The 15,394-nt window shown below is 37.8% G+C and overlaps 1 protein-coding gene across 4 annotated transcripts in view; it reads right to left on the bottom strand.

The window, feature by feature from the left end:
* ZC3H15 (zinc finger CCCH-type containing 15) overlaps nt 1–14,711 on the bottom strand; it is a 49,578-nt gene extending 34,867 nt beyond the window's left edge. For all 4 annotated transcript variants that reach the window (XR_006205597.1, XR_006205596.1, XR_006205595.1 and 1 more), the window contains exons 1-5: nt 14,511–14,711; nt 6,438–6,539; nt 1,973–2,084; nt 769–921; nt 234–325 (exon numbers count right to left, since the gene is read on the bottom strand). Coding sequence is in view for 1 of the 4 variants with exons in the window: in XM_042949389.1 (XP_042805323.1) it covers nt 234–325; nt 769–921; nt 1,973–2,084; nt 6,438–6,539; nt 14,511–14,585 (534 nt within the window). In the remaining 3 variants the exon portion in view is untranslated. The remainder of the gene's footprint in view (nt 1–233; nt 326–768; nt 922–1,972; nt 2,085–6,437; nt 6,540–14,510) is intronic.
* Nucleotides 14,712–15,394: the final 683 nt, after the last annotated feature.

The following is a 15,394-nucleotide window of genomic DNA, read 5'->3' as shown; positions in this document are numbered from 1 at the left end:
GGTATTTGAAGACTTTAGTCACATGGTTTTCAAAGGTTACTTTTGAATTAAGAATCTAATTTTATAGAACTTACACTTGTAAATTCCAAAAACAAAGCTTGATGCACTTTATCTTTATCAAAAGATCCAATAATTTAAAAAATAATCCAGTAGAAAATGGCAGCAAATACCTTGCCACATAATTCTCCCTAATGATAAATATCACAGCAACTCAATTCAAGAAAAGGACATACTATTTGAGTTTTTGGTTTTTTCTTTTCCGCCTCACCGTGCTTCTTGTTCACTACTTCTTCCAGTTTTTTCTCATCCCAATTATCCATAGTATCTAAATAAAAAGAGATATGAAAACTAAATACTATAATTTTATCTACTGTTTCCAAAACATATTGCATATCTCCTTAAACAGGAAAACTGTATCATAAGACTTATGACCTAACACATTTTCTTTAAATTATGCCATAGGTAGGAATAAACAGTGTTATGAAATTATTCACCAAAATCCTACGTAGTTTAGACAAGTAAGAAGGTGGTACTGGAAGAGAGGGTGAGAAAAATTCAAAATTCATTTAATCAAGGACATAATGCTATAAATTCAGACTTTATGGAAAACAATTTTATCTATCTATCTATCTATCTATCTATCCATCCATCCACCCATCCATCCATCCATCCAAACACAGCCCTCATAAAGACCAAAATATTCTTCAAGTACTAAATATCTTGGTAACAACCAAAAGATAGTTTTAAGAAAAGGTCTTAAAAAAATACCTTTTTCAAGTTCTTCATCTCTTGCATCAATGTAAACACTTCGCTTCTCACACTTTCTCTCCAGAGTCAAGTCATGAGAGAACTTACATTTATCTCCTTTAGTACACTGTCCTTGCTTAAAAAATGCACACACCACAGACTTGGGATCTGCACCTATGTCAAATGGCACACGATATTTGTATTACAATCTGCCAGATCACAAAGTATAGCTTCTATCTGAGATATAATTACTGTTGGTGAACTGGTTATTTTTCTATTCACTGATGTGAGAGGAAAATACCACTTACAAGTGACTGTTAAGACATTTCTTTAAAGTCCCTTCTACAGCATTTCATATCTGCATTTGTTTCTTTTATTCTTACCATTCTTACTCTCATTTCCAGGGGTGGGAAACCAAACAAACTCCTACACATTCCACAGTCATTGTCTAGTTGGAGTCAATGAAGCAGAGGCAAAAGAGAAATATACACAGAGGTATACTGCCAAGAGTTCAGAACTTACAATTTATAGAACCATAGGTTTGCCTTGGCCACCACCAAAGAATGGATATTATAAATCAATTAGTGGACGGTCTAATCCTTAATTTTGCCTTAAGTGGGAGGCTAGTAGCTGGAGTTATAGTTGTACAATCACATAGCTGAGCAGATAAACAAAGGGCTCATAAAAAAGTCACTGATACAGATTTTGACAAAGGAAGGATCATTTCCATAGCAGACACATTGGCTTATAATCTGAAGAAAATAGACATTAAAACAAATTGACTTTTTTTTTTAATTGAAGTATAGTTGATAACACAATGTTACATTAGTTTCAGGAGTACAACCCAGCGATTTGACAAGTCTGTATGCTATGCTCACCACAAGTATAGCTGCCATCTGTCACCATGCAACACTATTACAATACCACTGACTACACTCCCTATGTTGTACCTGTTATCTCCATGACTTATTCATTCCATAAGTGGAAGCCTGTACCTCCCACTCCCCTTCACCCTTTTGCCCATCGCCCCCCAGTCCCTTTCCCTCTAGCAACCATCAGTTTGTTCTCTGTAATTTATGGGTCTGTTTCTGCTATTTTTTTTTTTTGGTCTGTGTATTCATAAAATAAATTAAGAGTTTTTAACCATGAATATTTGATTTGATATTATTGATATTCATATTTGATATTATTTGATAAAAATAATACCCTCACATTTAAAGTTTACCTTTACTTATTTTTTGAGCAGCAACTACAGGTTTGAACAGCTCATTTAGTTCTTGCAATTCTTTCTTCTTGTCATCTTTCTTCAACTTCTTTTCAGCTTCACTTTGTGCTACCTATAATATTCCCAGGTATAATATGTAATTTGACTTCATATAATAAAATTGTTTTCACTATACAATAGTACATTATAGCATCACTAACATAACAAAACATTCACACATGTACACGTACATAGTCCTTACCTCTTAGTATCAGTGTTACAATGGCTTTTCGGTATATATTAAATAGTGTGGTTAAACTTTTAAACGAAACTGTGAGATTTTATATCAGTTGACTTTTAAAAAAATTTATAAATGGTACCATGCCAAGTAAAAAGCATATTCAAAAGCTTACAGCAATAAGCATTTATTAAGCATTTGCTACATGCCCAGCTTTTTTAGTAAATGGTTCTCACCTGGGATTTTCTTCTTATGACAACCACCCACTCCCCAGAAACATGTGGGTGCGTTTTGAAGATCAGAAATGCCAACATTAGGAAATGCGCAGTCCCACACAATAAAGAACTGTACCACCCAAAATACCTACAGTACCCTTGTGGGAAAACACTGAGCTAGGTCAATGTGGGAGATTAAACAAAACAAATATGACATATGACACAGTCCCAGGCACACGATTTACATACCTAATATGATTAGAGGATTCATCCAAATATTTATATGTCAGGTCCTATGTTAGATGACAGGGAATACAAAGATGAAAAGATAAAGATGCTTATTTAAAGAAGCTCAGAATTTAGTGGGAAGACAGACATGTCAACAACTATAATATAATATGTGGTTCTCTGGGAACAAGGAATGCCTACCTACATGCCTATAAAAATCAAACTGAGCTAATACTTTATGGATGAATTCTTCTGATGAGCAAGGAAAGGAATGCAGAGAGAGCCAGCCAATGCAAAGATACAGGCACCAGAAGGAACAGGGTATGAGAAACATCAATGAAAAGTTTGGACTGTATCAGTAGGTGACAGGGAAAATTCAAAGGCTTAAAGTAAGTCAATGACATAATCAGACAGTGTTTTATAAAGATCACAATGGCAACTGTGTGAAAAGTGGACTAGAAGGAGCCAAAGAATGGCAAGGAAAATTAGGAGGCTAATGCAACTGCTGTAGGCAAGAAAACACAAGAGCTTAACATAGACATTAGTAGCAAGGATGCAGAAAAGATGAGAGAAGTGAGAGAGAGAACTCTTAAAGAGGCAGAACTGACACTACTAAGTGACTGACTAGATATAAAATGTAAGCGAGAGGGCGGAGTCTAGAATTATCACATTTATGGTTAGTGCTGTTAAACGAGACAGGGAATACAAGAGGAACAGGTTTCTGGGTAGAAATTAGAGATGAGCTCAGTTTTAGACATACTGAGTACGAGATGCTTACAGAGCATCTGGATAGAGCTAATACTCAGAAGGCAAGTGGACATGGATCTTGGTATCTGGAGAGGGTCTGCTTTAAAATAAAAATTTTAGAAACAGCTTATAGATAATTAAAACTTTAGGGTGTATGAGATAGGACAGCATAAAGAAGTGACAAGGAAAAAAAAGTGACAAGAGCACAGTTCCCTGAAGAATACCAATATTAAATGAGGCAACAGAACCTTAAAAAGCCTACAAAAGGGTCCAAGAAACATCAAAGAAATAGATAGAAATCCAGCGCAAAGAAGTATTCATGGAAGAAGAAATTTTAGGAAGGGAATAACTAAATGCTAGGTTAAAGACATCCCAAATCCTGACTTTGAAGATGTGATGGGATGTGTTTAAACAGAAAAATTGTAAACCATTTTTTAAAAAGAAAAAATTTAAGTCATTTTATCTTAATGAAAATATCTTTTGCTCACTAGGCACATGTCTAACATTTATGGGGCCTAGAGCAAGAGTACAATGGAGGCTTCATAAACCATTTTTGTAAGTTAGAATATTTGTAAGTTAGAAATCAAGCTAATGCTAAACAAAGTATGGTTTATACCTCTGTTTAAGAAATATACCTTGTGACCTGGAAGGACAGGTTCAAATTTAAAATGCTCAGGTTCCATGGAGTTCTACACTGGAGCGTGGCAGTAAAGCAACAGTCAACGCCTTCCTCCTCCTCCTCTTCCCACCCTGAATTTCATCCCATCATGTGAGTGCATGAAGGTGGAAGGTATGGGGTAGGATATGGTGTGGATTCAGGCTCTGTCCACACTCCTAGCACACACCCTTCTTTTGTCATACATGTGTCACTGAAGTGAACACACACCCTACCTTTGACTACTTCAGGCATATTGGCAGCACAGGATACTCTAAGATAAACATGGGTAATATGACCTCTGTAGGCCCTGAACTATTGTGGAGAGAGATGGTGCAAATTCCCTTGACCTCACTGACTCCTTGCTTGTGGGAGAGCTATGTCTGGAGGCAAAAGAGTAGGGTCATCCTCTGCAACACAAGGCCTACAGTAGGGTGCCTATTGCCTGGCTCTAACAGCAGGACTGCTGCTCATTTCACAGATAAAAGCCCAGGTACCCAAGAAATTATCAAAAAATATAATCCTGAATGTACTACGAATCCTAATTACCACCACCACGAATGCTATGACTTTCTCAGGTCTATGAAATATAAAATTACCAGTCAATATACCTCCCACAAGTGAAAATATGGAGAGCAGAATAGGATTGAAAAAAGGGATAAGGGAAGAAAAGTGAATTATTTCCACACACCTGTATTACACCAGAAGATTTATGTTATGTTCTCATTTAACCACCATAGGAACCTTACAAGGGTAAGTGCCCTTCCACTGTACACATTAAGACCAGTGTTGCTAAATAACTTGAGATCATATAACAAAGAAGATAGGGGAATTCATACCCAAATTGATCTGACTCCAAGATCTCAGCATGAATTTTTATTAAACCAGGCTACTAAATTAGCACCATGGAAGATTAATAGTTTTTGGCTGTGCCTCTATGTTGGAGGCACTAATTTAAAGAGATAATCTGAGTGACAGAAATTTGTTTCAGATTGGGATCACAAATATATATTCTGATATCACAGATGAAAAGAAAAGTATTTCCAAAAGTTAAGAAAAAGGACAGAGTGGTGAAAAAAGTACATTTTAAAAGTATAGATGCAGGTCTGTAAAATCTTAAATTCAAGAAAGTGAAAGATTTAAATAACTTGAAGAAAAGGGACTAACTTTTTTTGAATGCACTGCCAATAGATAAAATTATTTCAAAATCATATGGAAGAATAAATGCCTAAGGTAGCCAAGAAAAATATAAAAGGAGTAACATCTGGGGGAAAGGACTCCCTTTAATATCTAATAGAATGTTAGTAGGCCACAAGAATCAAAATCAATGTGACACTAGTTTATGGACATATAATAAATAGAACATAAAAGAGAATCCAGAAATGGATCCTAACATATTTGAGACTTTACTATATGTCAATAGTAGTATCTCAATTCAGTGGTAAATGATGCTGGTATGAGTGGCTATTCATTTGAAAGAAAATTAACTTTGTGACATAAAAATTTATGACAAATTATAGACTGTAAGAAAACATACATGATCTAGTAGTGCAGATTATTTAAAAAATCCAGACATATCTAACAATACAAAAAGTGAAAATTGTTGTATAGCAAATATAACAGAAACATCACAAATTATCTGTAATGCAGACATAAAGTGTCTCTCATAACTGACAAGAAAAAGACATCCAGAAAAGTAAAGGATATGAATAGACAAGTCAGAAAAGTACAAACCCAGACAGTCAACAACCATATGAAAAGATACTCAAACAAAACAAAAACATACCAAACCAAAACAAAAGATACTCAAACTCTTAGTAGTGAGGGAAACAAAATAAAAATGAGATCTCATTTTATACTTACCAGATTGGAAAACCTTAAAAAGAACTTTAGTATCTATAACTCATGTACTGAAAATGAAAATGTGAAGTATTACAATCTCTACAGAAAGGGACATAATTTATTAAATTAGAAATCCATTTCCTTTGGAAAAAAAAATGAAATCCATTTCCCTTGATCTAGAAATGTGTCACAGATAATTTACGGCACAGGAAAAAAAAGCACAAATGCCTATAAGAACACATGTACAAGGATACTTCTCGCAGAATTGTTCTTAGTGTCAAAACGCTGGAAACAAAGAGATCATTTATAAATAGCTGAAACAGATGGATATAGTACATCCACATCCTAGAACAGTACGCAGCCATTAGAATAAATTAGAGCTATATCAAAATGGCTTGGAGGAATATCTAAGAGGTATTGCTGAGTAACAAAGGGAAGATGCAGAAAAGTTTTAGAGGAGGATTACATTTTCAAATACAATTACCATGCCAAATACTTTTATCTGTAACAGACGCCTTATTACATTCATATGAAGAAAATGCAGAAATTTAAGTTATTTACCTGACGTGGATTTTGTTGACCAAACTTAACTTGGTGAGTGACAGCCTTGATAAATTTCTGTTGCTTTGCTCCTTTCTTATTCTTTAGACCAAAAGTTTTATCCTGAATGAAAAAGAGTACAGAAATAACTTAGCAATTTATATTATTTTTTATCTGTTTTTTTCAGTCATATCTAAAAGTCATTCTTTCATTTAATTACTGGTAAGAAAACTATTCCTTCTTATGCTATATAGACATGCAAAACGCTAAAACATCAAGTCAAGGCAACATATGACCCAGGATTCTTTACAATTCAATACATACTTATCATTACTAAACCTGTTACTCTATGATGCTTTTTCCAAAGTCTGTTTCTGAATATAAATTCTGGATGTGCAGAATTGTGATACATGACAAGATGACCTACAGTCAAGTAAGTTTAGGAAAATGTTTGGTTAACAGTATTTTTAATTCTTAAGCGTACAATATCTTAGAGCCTTTACCAGAAGGGATATAGTTAGGAGCAATTCCACATCTTATTTTACCTCAGAATGCATTCTTCTCAGAGTATCCTACAGGATTGTGTAGTACTGAACACATTTTGGGAAATACTGCATAAGATACATTAAGTTCTGCACTGTTTTGTTCTGTTTTGGTAAGTTATCTTTTCAAAACAACTTTTTTTAAGTTTATTTTTAGTAATCTCTACACCCAATGTGGGGCTCAAACTAACAACCCCACAATCAAGAGCTGCATGCTGAGCCAGCCAGGAGACCTTCAAATCAGTTAAATTTATAGAACTCAAATTTCTGAAACGTACACATTCCTAGCTGTTGTTAATATGGAAATACTAAAATTGAGGTATACCTAACTAAAAGCGATACCTTATTTAAATTTGGAATATTAATATAGTAATTTGTGAAAGCTATTAATATGATAGCAGCTATCACATATGGAATGCTTATTATGTGCAAGGCACTAATGATCTTTGGCTATCTATTCATAAGCATCTAGTACAAAAACATTCAGAAGCCACTCTACAAGTTTGAGTGTGTATTTGAGTAGGTATAAGCTAAGGAATGCCATGGAGTGCCAGAAACCACCAGAATCTTGGAAGACCCAAGAAAAGATGTTTTCCTAGAGCTTTGAGAGGGAGTATGACCCTGTTTACACCTTGATTTTAGACTTCTAGCTTCCACATCTGTGAGAAAATAAGTTTCTGTTGTTTTAAGTCACCCAGTTTGTGGCAATTTGTCACAGCAGCCCTAGGAAACTAATACAGGAGGCTTGCTGTGTGGGTTCCATCCTTAGATGAATGGGTGGCAAGGCTGTCAGGAAATCACCAAATACTGGTATCTGAAGTCTTTTTTTTTTAAATGGCTTTTCTGTTTCTCAGAAGGATCCTCTGCCTAGGAGTGCATTAAGCCTGACTAAAGATCTTGAGAAGAGAGCAGGTGAGAGAGAGTGTCTCTTAGCTCATTTCACTGCACAGACTCCTTTCAGTCTCATATTTTAACCACCCCCACTCCTACTCTCCCCTCCACCTCCTTTGTGCCTAGAGTTCCAGAAACAGAGGCTTCTTGATTTATTCCACCCCTGATTTCTCACTGGGAAAATTATCTGGCTTAGTCTTCGTAGATAAGAACCATCAGCTACTTCTAAGACTTGTAACCCTCAGTTTCCAGCCTCTCATCTTCTGCATTAACCAGTGCCTCCCATTATTGAGTTTTTCCAGAATTCTGCAGAGCAAATCCACTTGGTTCTTAATGACACAATCCTAGGTGGCAGTCAGGCCTGAATGCTCTGTTCTACTGAGCCAGTTACCCACTTATCCATACACTACCAAACTTTGTAGGTTGAGGTTGAAACAGAAGTTTAATTTGTTTTAGTGTTTATTTTTTAGAGAGAGAGAGAGTGAGAAAGCGCATGCAAGTGGGGAAGGGGCAGAGAGAGAGAGAGGGAGACACAGGATCTCAAGCAGGCTCTACACTCAGGGCAGAGAGCCCGAAGCAGACCTGAACTCACAAGCCATGAGGATCGTGACCTGAGCGAAAGTTGAACACTTAAACAATTGAGCCACCCAGGTACCCCTAGATGTTTAATTTTAAAATGGAGTTTGCATTCTTTCTCATTCTCGGTTATGGGTGGGTTTGAAAAAGGAAGAAGAGGCAAAAAGGTCTTTACTTTTGAAAGGGACCTGAGACCCTCTGAGAGGAATTTAGTCTGAAATAAATGGGACTATTTTGAAGCCTTTACTTTGGTATTATTTCTGAGGAAAGGGACAAGATAATAGGAAGAAAGTATTATAGGTAAAGAATACCTATGTGGACAAGTTGGAAAACAACAACAGTATTGATAGGATTAGTATGTGAAGACATTCCAACACAACATAACTTTGCAGAATCTCAGAATCAATAAAATAGATCAATGTTCTTAAGACTACAAGTTGAAGAGGGGTTTAGCTCTACAAAGTTCTCTTTTTATTCATTCATCACATCTATATCCATCCATATATCAAAATTTCACTTTCCCCTACTTAAATTTCTATTCTCGTGTTTTAATATCCCATATTACAAAATTCTACATGAATTTTCTATAACCTATGTATATATAAAAAAAAGATAGAAGGTGGGGAGCCTGAGTGGCTCAATTGCTTAAGTGTCCGACTTCGGCTCAGGTCATGATCTCATGGTTCTTGAGTTCAAGCCTCGCATCGGGCTCTGTGCTGACAGCTCGGAGCCTGGAGCCCGCTTCAGATTCTGTGTCTCCCTCTACCTGCTCTCTGCAGCTTGCACTCTGTCTCTTGCATTGTCGCAAAAATAAAAAACATTAAAAAAAATTTTTTTTTAAAAAGAAGGTACATACAAGCTGAAATTGAGTTTTTTTTATGGCTGGTTTTCCTTGTTTTTAGGTAAGAAAATTTAACATTCAATTCAGTAAGAAGAAAAGATGGTCAAGTATAACGTGACATATGAAGAGAGGTGAGGACATACATCAACTAGTGTGAAATGCCATACTTTCCTTTCACAAAAAGTGAGCTCTCATGGGGGGCAGGGAAGATGGAAAACCCTAGATAAAAAGAAATCAGTATCAAAAGTGCAACAGCATCTACATATGCCTTGCCAGAGAAAAGCATAACTGGAGTTCAAACCATGCCCCAAACGTTAACGACAGAAAATGAACAAACTATGAATAAACAAGGCCAAATATCAAGGCAGATACTGACATATAAAGATTTAGGAAAAACAAAAGTCCTCTAAGGGGACTTGACCAGCTAGAAAGAAGTACTCATGACAACAGATTCTGGTGGAGGTATATAAGCTCCAGATCCCTGAAGAAAAACAGTTTTTCAGGTTTAATTACACTGCTTTAGCACATAATTAACCAGCCTAAAAGAGATAATGAATGAGTTGTGTTTTTTAAAGTCTCTAATTAGGTTGGAGCTCAGAAATTATTTTTTCTACGGAGACAGGGGACACATCCATTTAGCATTCACGAAACCTAAACACCTCAATATTATTTTACTGAATCCTCTTAACGATTCTATGATGTACTATTATCTCACTCTGTAAATGTGGATACTGAAGCTCAGAAATCTTCAATAATTCTTCTTAAGTCAGACTGTATAGTGTGACGATTTATGAGCTCTGGAGTCAGACTGCCAAAGTTCTAATCTCAAACAAAACTGGGCAAATTACCTTCTTTGCCACAGTTTTCTTATTTATAAAGTGGGTCTCACTCTAACCTCTTAGGATTGTTACGAAAGTTAAAAGATTCACTATAAAGAAGTCGTATAGCACACTGGTTAACAGGACTCTGCAGCCAGACCTACAGGGTTGAAATCCTGGCTCTGCCAATGGCCAGTTTAGTAACCTTGGGCAAATTGCTTAATCTCTGTTCCTGTTTCCTCAATTATAAAAAGGGTAATAATACTTATCTTACTGAGAGAATTAAAGAAGCTGCATAAGTTTATCACTTGTAGATGGCTGTCTTCTCTCCTTTCTCCAACACATCGATAACTATGTCTGGCTCAGTAAGAGTTAACTATTAAGTGACACAGATGAAATGTGAACCAAGGTATATTTGACTCCAAGCAAAGTCTTTGTTCTTCCCACTGTGAAAAACTATTTCCCAGAGAAACCTAATTAGGTTATTGTGCAGGTTGGTACAAAAAAAGCTTTCTGAATACCACATTGTTGATCTGGGAAATCAACAACACCTAGTGAAAATAGAATGGTTTATAATCTGGAATACTTTAAAAGGACTTTCTCCCTTTTTCTTGAATTTAGGACAAACACTTACCTGAAGATTATCCTGGATTTGGGGGTCTGGGGGATATGAGACAGGAAGACTGGAGGTTACAATCAAATCCAAATCATGGTTAAAATAAAACAAATAGTCCTTACTGGATCAATAAGGCCCCAAAAGTTAGGTTATAAGGAAGGAACAGTGTGTGTAGGTGTCTGTGTGCGTGTTTCAGATTTGGGAAACTGAATACAAAGGAGTTTAGAAAACAGGTAGTATTTCTTAAAAAAGGATGGCTCCCTGAGGATCCACAGCCTTAACATTCAGTGAACTCCAGACTTCATTTAAAACTAACCCTTTCTGGGGCACCTGGGTGGCTCAGTTGGTTAAGCATCTGACTTTGGCTCAGGTCATGACTTCAAGGTTCATGGCTTTGAGTCCTGCATCGGGCTTTGTGCTAACAGCTCAGAGCCTGGAGCCTGCTTCAGATTCTGTGTCTCCCTCTCTCTGCTCCTCTCCTGCTCACACTCTGTGTGTCTCTCTCTCAAAAATAAATAAACATTAAAAAAAAACTGAGCCTTCTTCCCTTTCCCACCTTATTATATATTCATGCTTCTTTTACAGCCAACCTCCACTCCTTAAACAAGATATCTGAAAAAAGGAAGGGGTTGGGAAAGCAGGTCAATACTGACTAGTGCTCCAAGATAACTGTGGTCTACCTTTTGGGTCACTAGAGTAAGTAGAGGCTAGCACTGTTTTATTTCATTAATTGGTCACGTTCACCCACCGCCCCCCCCCCCCCCCACGTACTTACTGTCTAATGTATTTTTGTTGTCCATTCATACAAGAGATATTCTGCAGCTGGTTAATCTAGCTTCAAGTAATCAACAGTTGACTTGGACTTAAGTTTTTCATTGGCAACCAATCATTTCTCTTCCTCTATCCTTCACACATCTAGATCCCATCTCTATACGTGTCTTATTACTACTTCCTTGCTGCTACAAGTCCTTGGCTGGATGTCCTTTATTTACTTGTCCCAAACACAAAGATTATTTCTCTCTTTCCATAATCAAACCCTTTATTTCTCAAAGCTGACTTCAGTTTATTAAATGTTAGCTATAAGAAAGCAAATGCTATATGCCATTTGGGACAACTGCATGAACGTCTAACAGAACTATAACCTTTTCAATATACTCATTTCAGAAAAAAAATACCTATTAATCCAAATGAATTCATAAATTTTGGGAGGTTTAAAGAAGGAAAGAAAAAATGTAGGCAACAGAAAGAAATTATTTCAAGTGACAGAAAGTAAGCCCTGTACAGACTGTATAGGTCAGTCTGATTATTTCTCCTAACTAGTTCTTATTTATAATACTAATAAATAATAGTAGCTGCCATTTATTGGGTATGTATCATATGTCAGGTATTTTACATGTCATCTCATTTAACCCATGAATCATATAACTCTGTAATACAGAAATTCACTCCATTTTGCTGATGAGAGGTACAGCAGTTTTAGCTCTGGATAATCAATTTTTATCCTTAACCCCATGCACTAACCATCAAGACATGCTAGGGCTTTAGCAAAGTTAAAAAAAAAAAAAAAAGGCACCTATTATAGTATTTAACAAAAAGGAATATATTATTTCCTAACTAGGCTGGGTAACAGAATTTTCTCTATAAATCTAGTTTACAACAAATGATAAAACTTAACACTAATTCACAGTATTGTTGTACCTCTCGAGTGGTAGTAAATATCCATGCAACACACTTCCATCTGCAAAACCTTACATCCATTAAAATAAAAAAAATTTTTAAAAAGGTGCTCATCATTTATGATAAATGGGAGTGGGGGGGACAGGCTAAGTTCACCACTCTGTTAGGGTATTTTTTTGTCAGTTAAAGAATGAAAGAATGCAACTGTCTTAATTTTGTTTTTTTCTTTGGCTAAGTCTTCATTAATGAAACTAAGGCTGCTTCCTCTTTACCTTAAGAATAACCTTGTACAAGATGAACAAAGCCATTATCGACATTCTTAGTCGATAAATACTATCAATGACTTTCATTCACAATTACTTAAAACAAAAATACTCCTACCAATTACAAATGAAACAAATAACTTCATAGAGTTACAGCTCAATAATGCATGAGGTACTTTGTCAGGTAACATTTAATTTCTTATCCACAAGGAAATTTCACTTTGTATCATGTTAATTCATTTTCAGTAAAGAAAACTGACAAGTAAAATGTCATCCCTAAAATATCCTTGGTTTACACAGCACTGAATGCTAGCAGATCACCATTCCCAGGGATCCACTTAAGTGCCAGTAGTCCAGATTGTTCAAAACGATAATACTAGACACAGATGTGAAGATGACAGTCTGCCTTTAAAGTTCTGGCTATGTTGGGGCGCCTGGGTGGCTTGGTCGGTTAAGCGTCCGACTTCGGCTTAGGTCATGATCTCATGGTCCGTGAGTTCGAGCCCGGCGTCAGGCTCTGTGCTGACAGCTCAGAGCCTGGAGCCTGCTTCCGATTCTGTGTCTCCCTCTCTCTCTGACCCTCCCCCATTCATGCTCTGTCTCTCTCTGTCTCAAAAATAAATAAACGTTAAAAAAAAAAATTTAAATTAAAAAAATTAAAGTTCTGGCTATGTTGCTTCCTCACAGTTCTAAATAGTACAAATTGGCAATTAGAATACAGGTTCTGCTTCAGAATTGGAACTTGGCCAAGATTACTAGAATTCTTTATAGGCAGGTTAAACCAGCAACGTTAAAAATTATGTGAAAAGAAACAAACACAAGTACTGATTAAGTTTATACTATGCAGCCCTGAGCGCTTTCATTGCTATTTTTCACGGCTGTAAATACCAAATATTAAAAATAGTGAACATTTATAAATAAACTTATCATTTCAAAACACCCAACAGGCATTTTGGTCGGGCTGTAGTAAAAAGTAACGATTCCACAAAGACTGTCCATTATTCCGGTACACCACACGCAGAAAAATGGTCATGTTTTTTTTCCAATTACATCCAAAGCTCAGGAAGAACTACTTAAAACTCACTGATGGTTCACTCTCTTCAGAAACTCACTAGCAGTCGTTGGAAGGCAAATACAACACATTCAAGAACGTCAATAGTATTCTCTGCCATTAAAGAGCTATATAGGTTCAGTGCGCTAAATGAATATATATAATAAATTCAGATACGACACAACACAGCTAGTGACATTGAAACGTAATCTCTTCAAGCACTGTCGATGTAATTTACAACGTATATATCAAGAGCTATGTACAAATCGGTGGGCTGCGACCTTAAAGAAACCTACACTCTCTATGCAACTTGTACCAGTTTAGAAATGGATCGGAAAACCACGAAATGGTAATTTGTTGGCTCGAAATAAGTAACTAGTACTCCTAAGTGTTAGGTAAAAAAACACAAAGCTCGTCCTGAGCCGGCCTGCTAGAAGGAGTCTAGCCCGACCCCATTCAGCGTACTTTTTAAAAACACAAGCCTAGAAACGTCTTCAATTTTAAGGACTGGAGAAGGACAAAATCCCTGAAGCGGGCACTGGAGTGGGGGTGCCCTCTTGAACCGGGGTCGGCGAAGGCGGGCGTGTGGGCGGAGAAGCAAAGCAAAGGCTGGGTGCGGGGGCGCCAGCAGCGTCACTATAGCGATGAGAGGTAGCGAGCTTCATCACGGGGCTGGAGAAGGGGCAGTGGGCTACACAGAGCCAAACAGAGGGACACGTCGCCCCGGAGGACGCGAGCAGGAGCCATGGAGCGGGGGACCAGGAGGCTGCTTCCCTGAGGGCTCGCAGCATGAGTGGGGGAGGGGGGGTGGGTACTCACTTCAATAATCTTCTCCTTCTTTTTCTGCTCCGCCTTTTTGCTGCCCCCGGCCTGAGCCTGTTTCTTGGGGGGCATTGCGGAGAGAGGTGGCACCGGCCAGACTTAAGCGCAGCTGGACACCGTCAGGGGATCTGGCCCCGCGGCAGGAGGAAGAAGACACGGGCCTCCTTCGCCGCCGCACCGCACGGAAAGCGAGGCGCTCACTCACCACAGAAATGCGGCCTTTGCGACAGGTCGGTGCCGCAGAGCATGGTGGGTAGCGAAGAGCGGAGCCCGGAAGTGGAGCTGCGCGTGCGCTTGTGCCGCGGCAGGCCTGGAGGGGGCAGGGAAGGGACGTGGGAAAATGACTTGGCGTCACTTGTGATGTCGCTCCTCCACCTGGCTCTCTAGGTTGTGGCAGGCCTCAGGATCAGTGAGGCGAGCTGGTTGGTGCCGGCTGCGCTTGGGTCCTTCCTTCGCGTTCTTTTTCGCTGAAGATGGGAGATTCTTTTATCCTGCTTGCTTGTTTAATGGTCGCCCTTACTGTCTCTATCCTGAATGATCACCGAGCAGCCACCAAAACTCAGGTCCCAAACTATGCAGTTACTTTCTTCTCGTGCACAGATGGAACAGGGCCAGTCGGCTGGCGAGCACAGCATGCTTCAGGTTCCTGTGAAGGTTTATAAAGAAATGAAAAAGTTTCATTTGAAGGGCGCCAGGAGTAACCTCCCAGAGAAGGGGAACTTGAAATCTTTTGATGTCCAATACTTATCAAGTTATTTTCAGATTTTAGGAAAGTGCCTAGATGAAACCTAAAAACCCAAATTTAATGTGAAATTAACCAAACGTAGTTTGTGTGTGAAGAGCACATCTCAACAGCTTTCATGAAGTGCTTGAAAGTCTGG

Source organism: Panthera leo, chromosome C1 (assembly GCF_018350215.1).
Source record: "Panthera leo isolate Ple1 chromosome C1, P.leo_Ple1_pat1.1, whole genome shotgun sequence".
NCBI lineage: Eukaryota > Metazoa > Chordata > Mammalia > Carnivora > Felidae > Panthera > Panthera leo.
The sequence above is the reverse complement of the archived record's forward strand: the minus strand, read 5'-3'. Positions and strand labels throughout refer to the sequence as shown.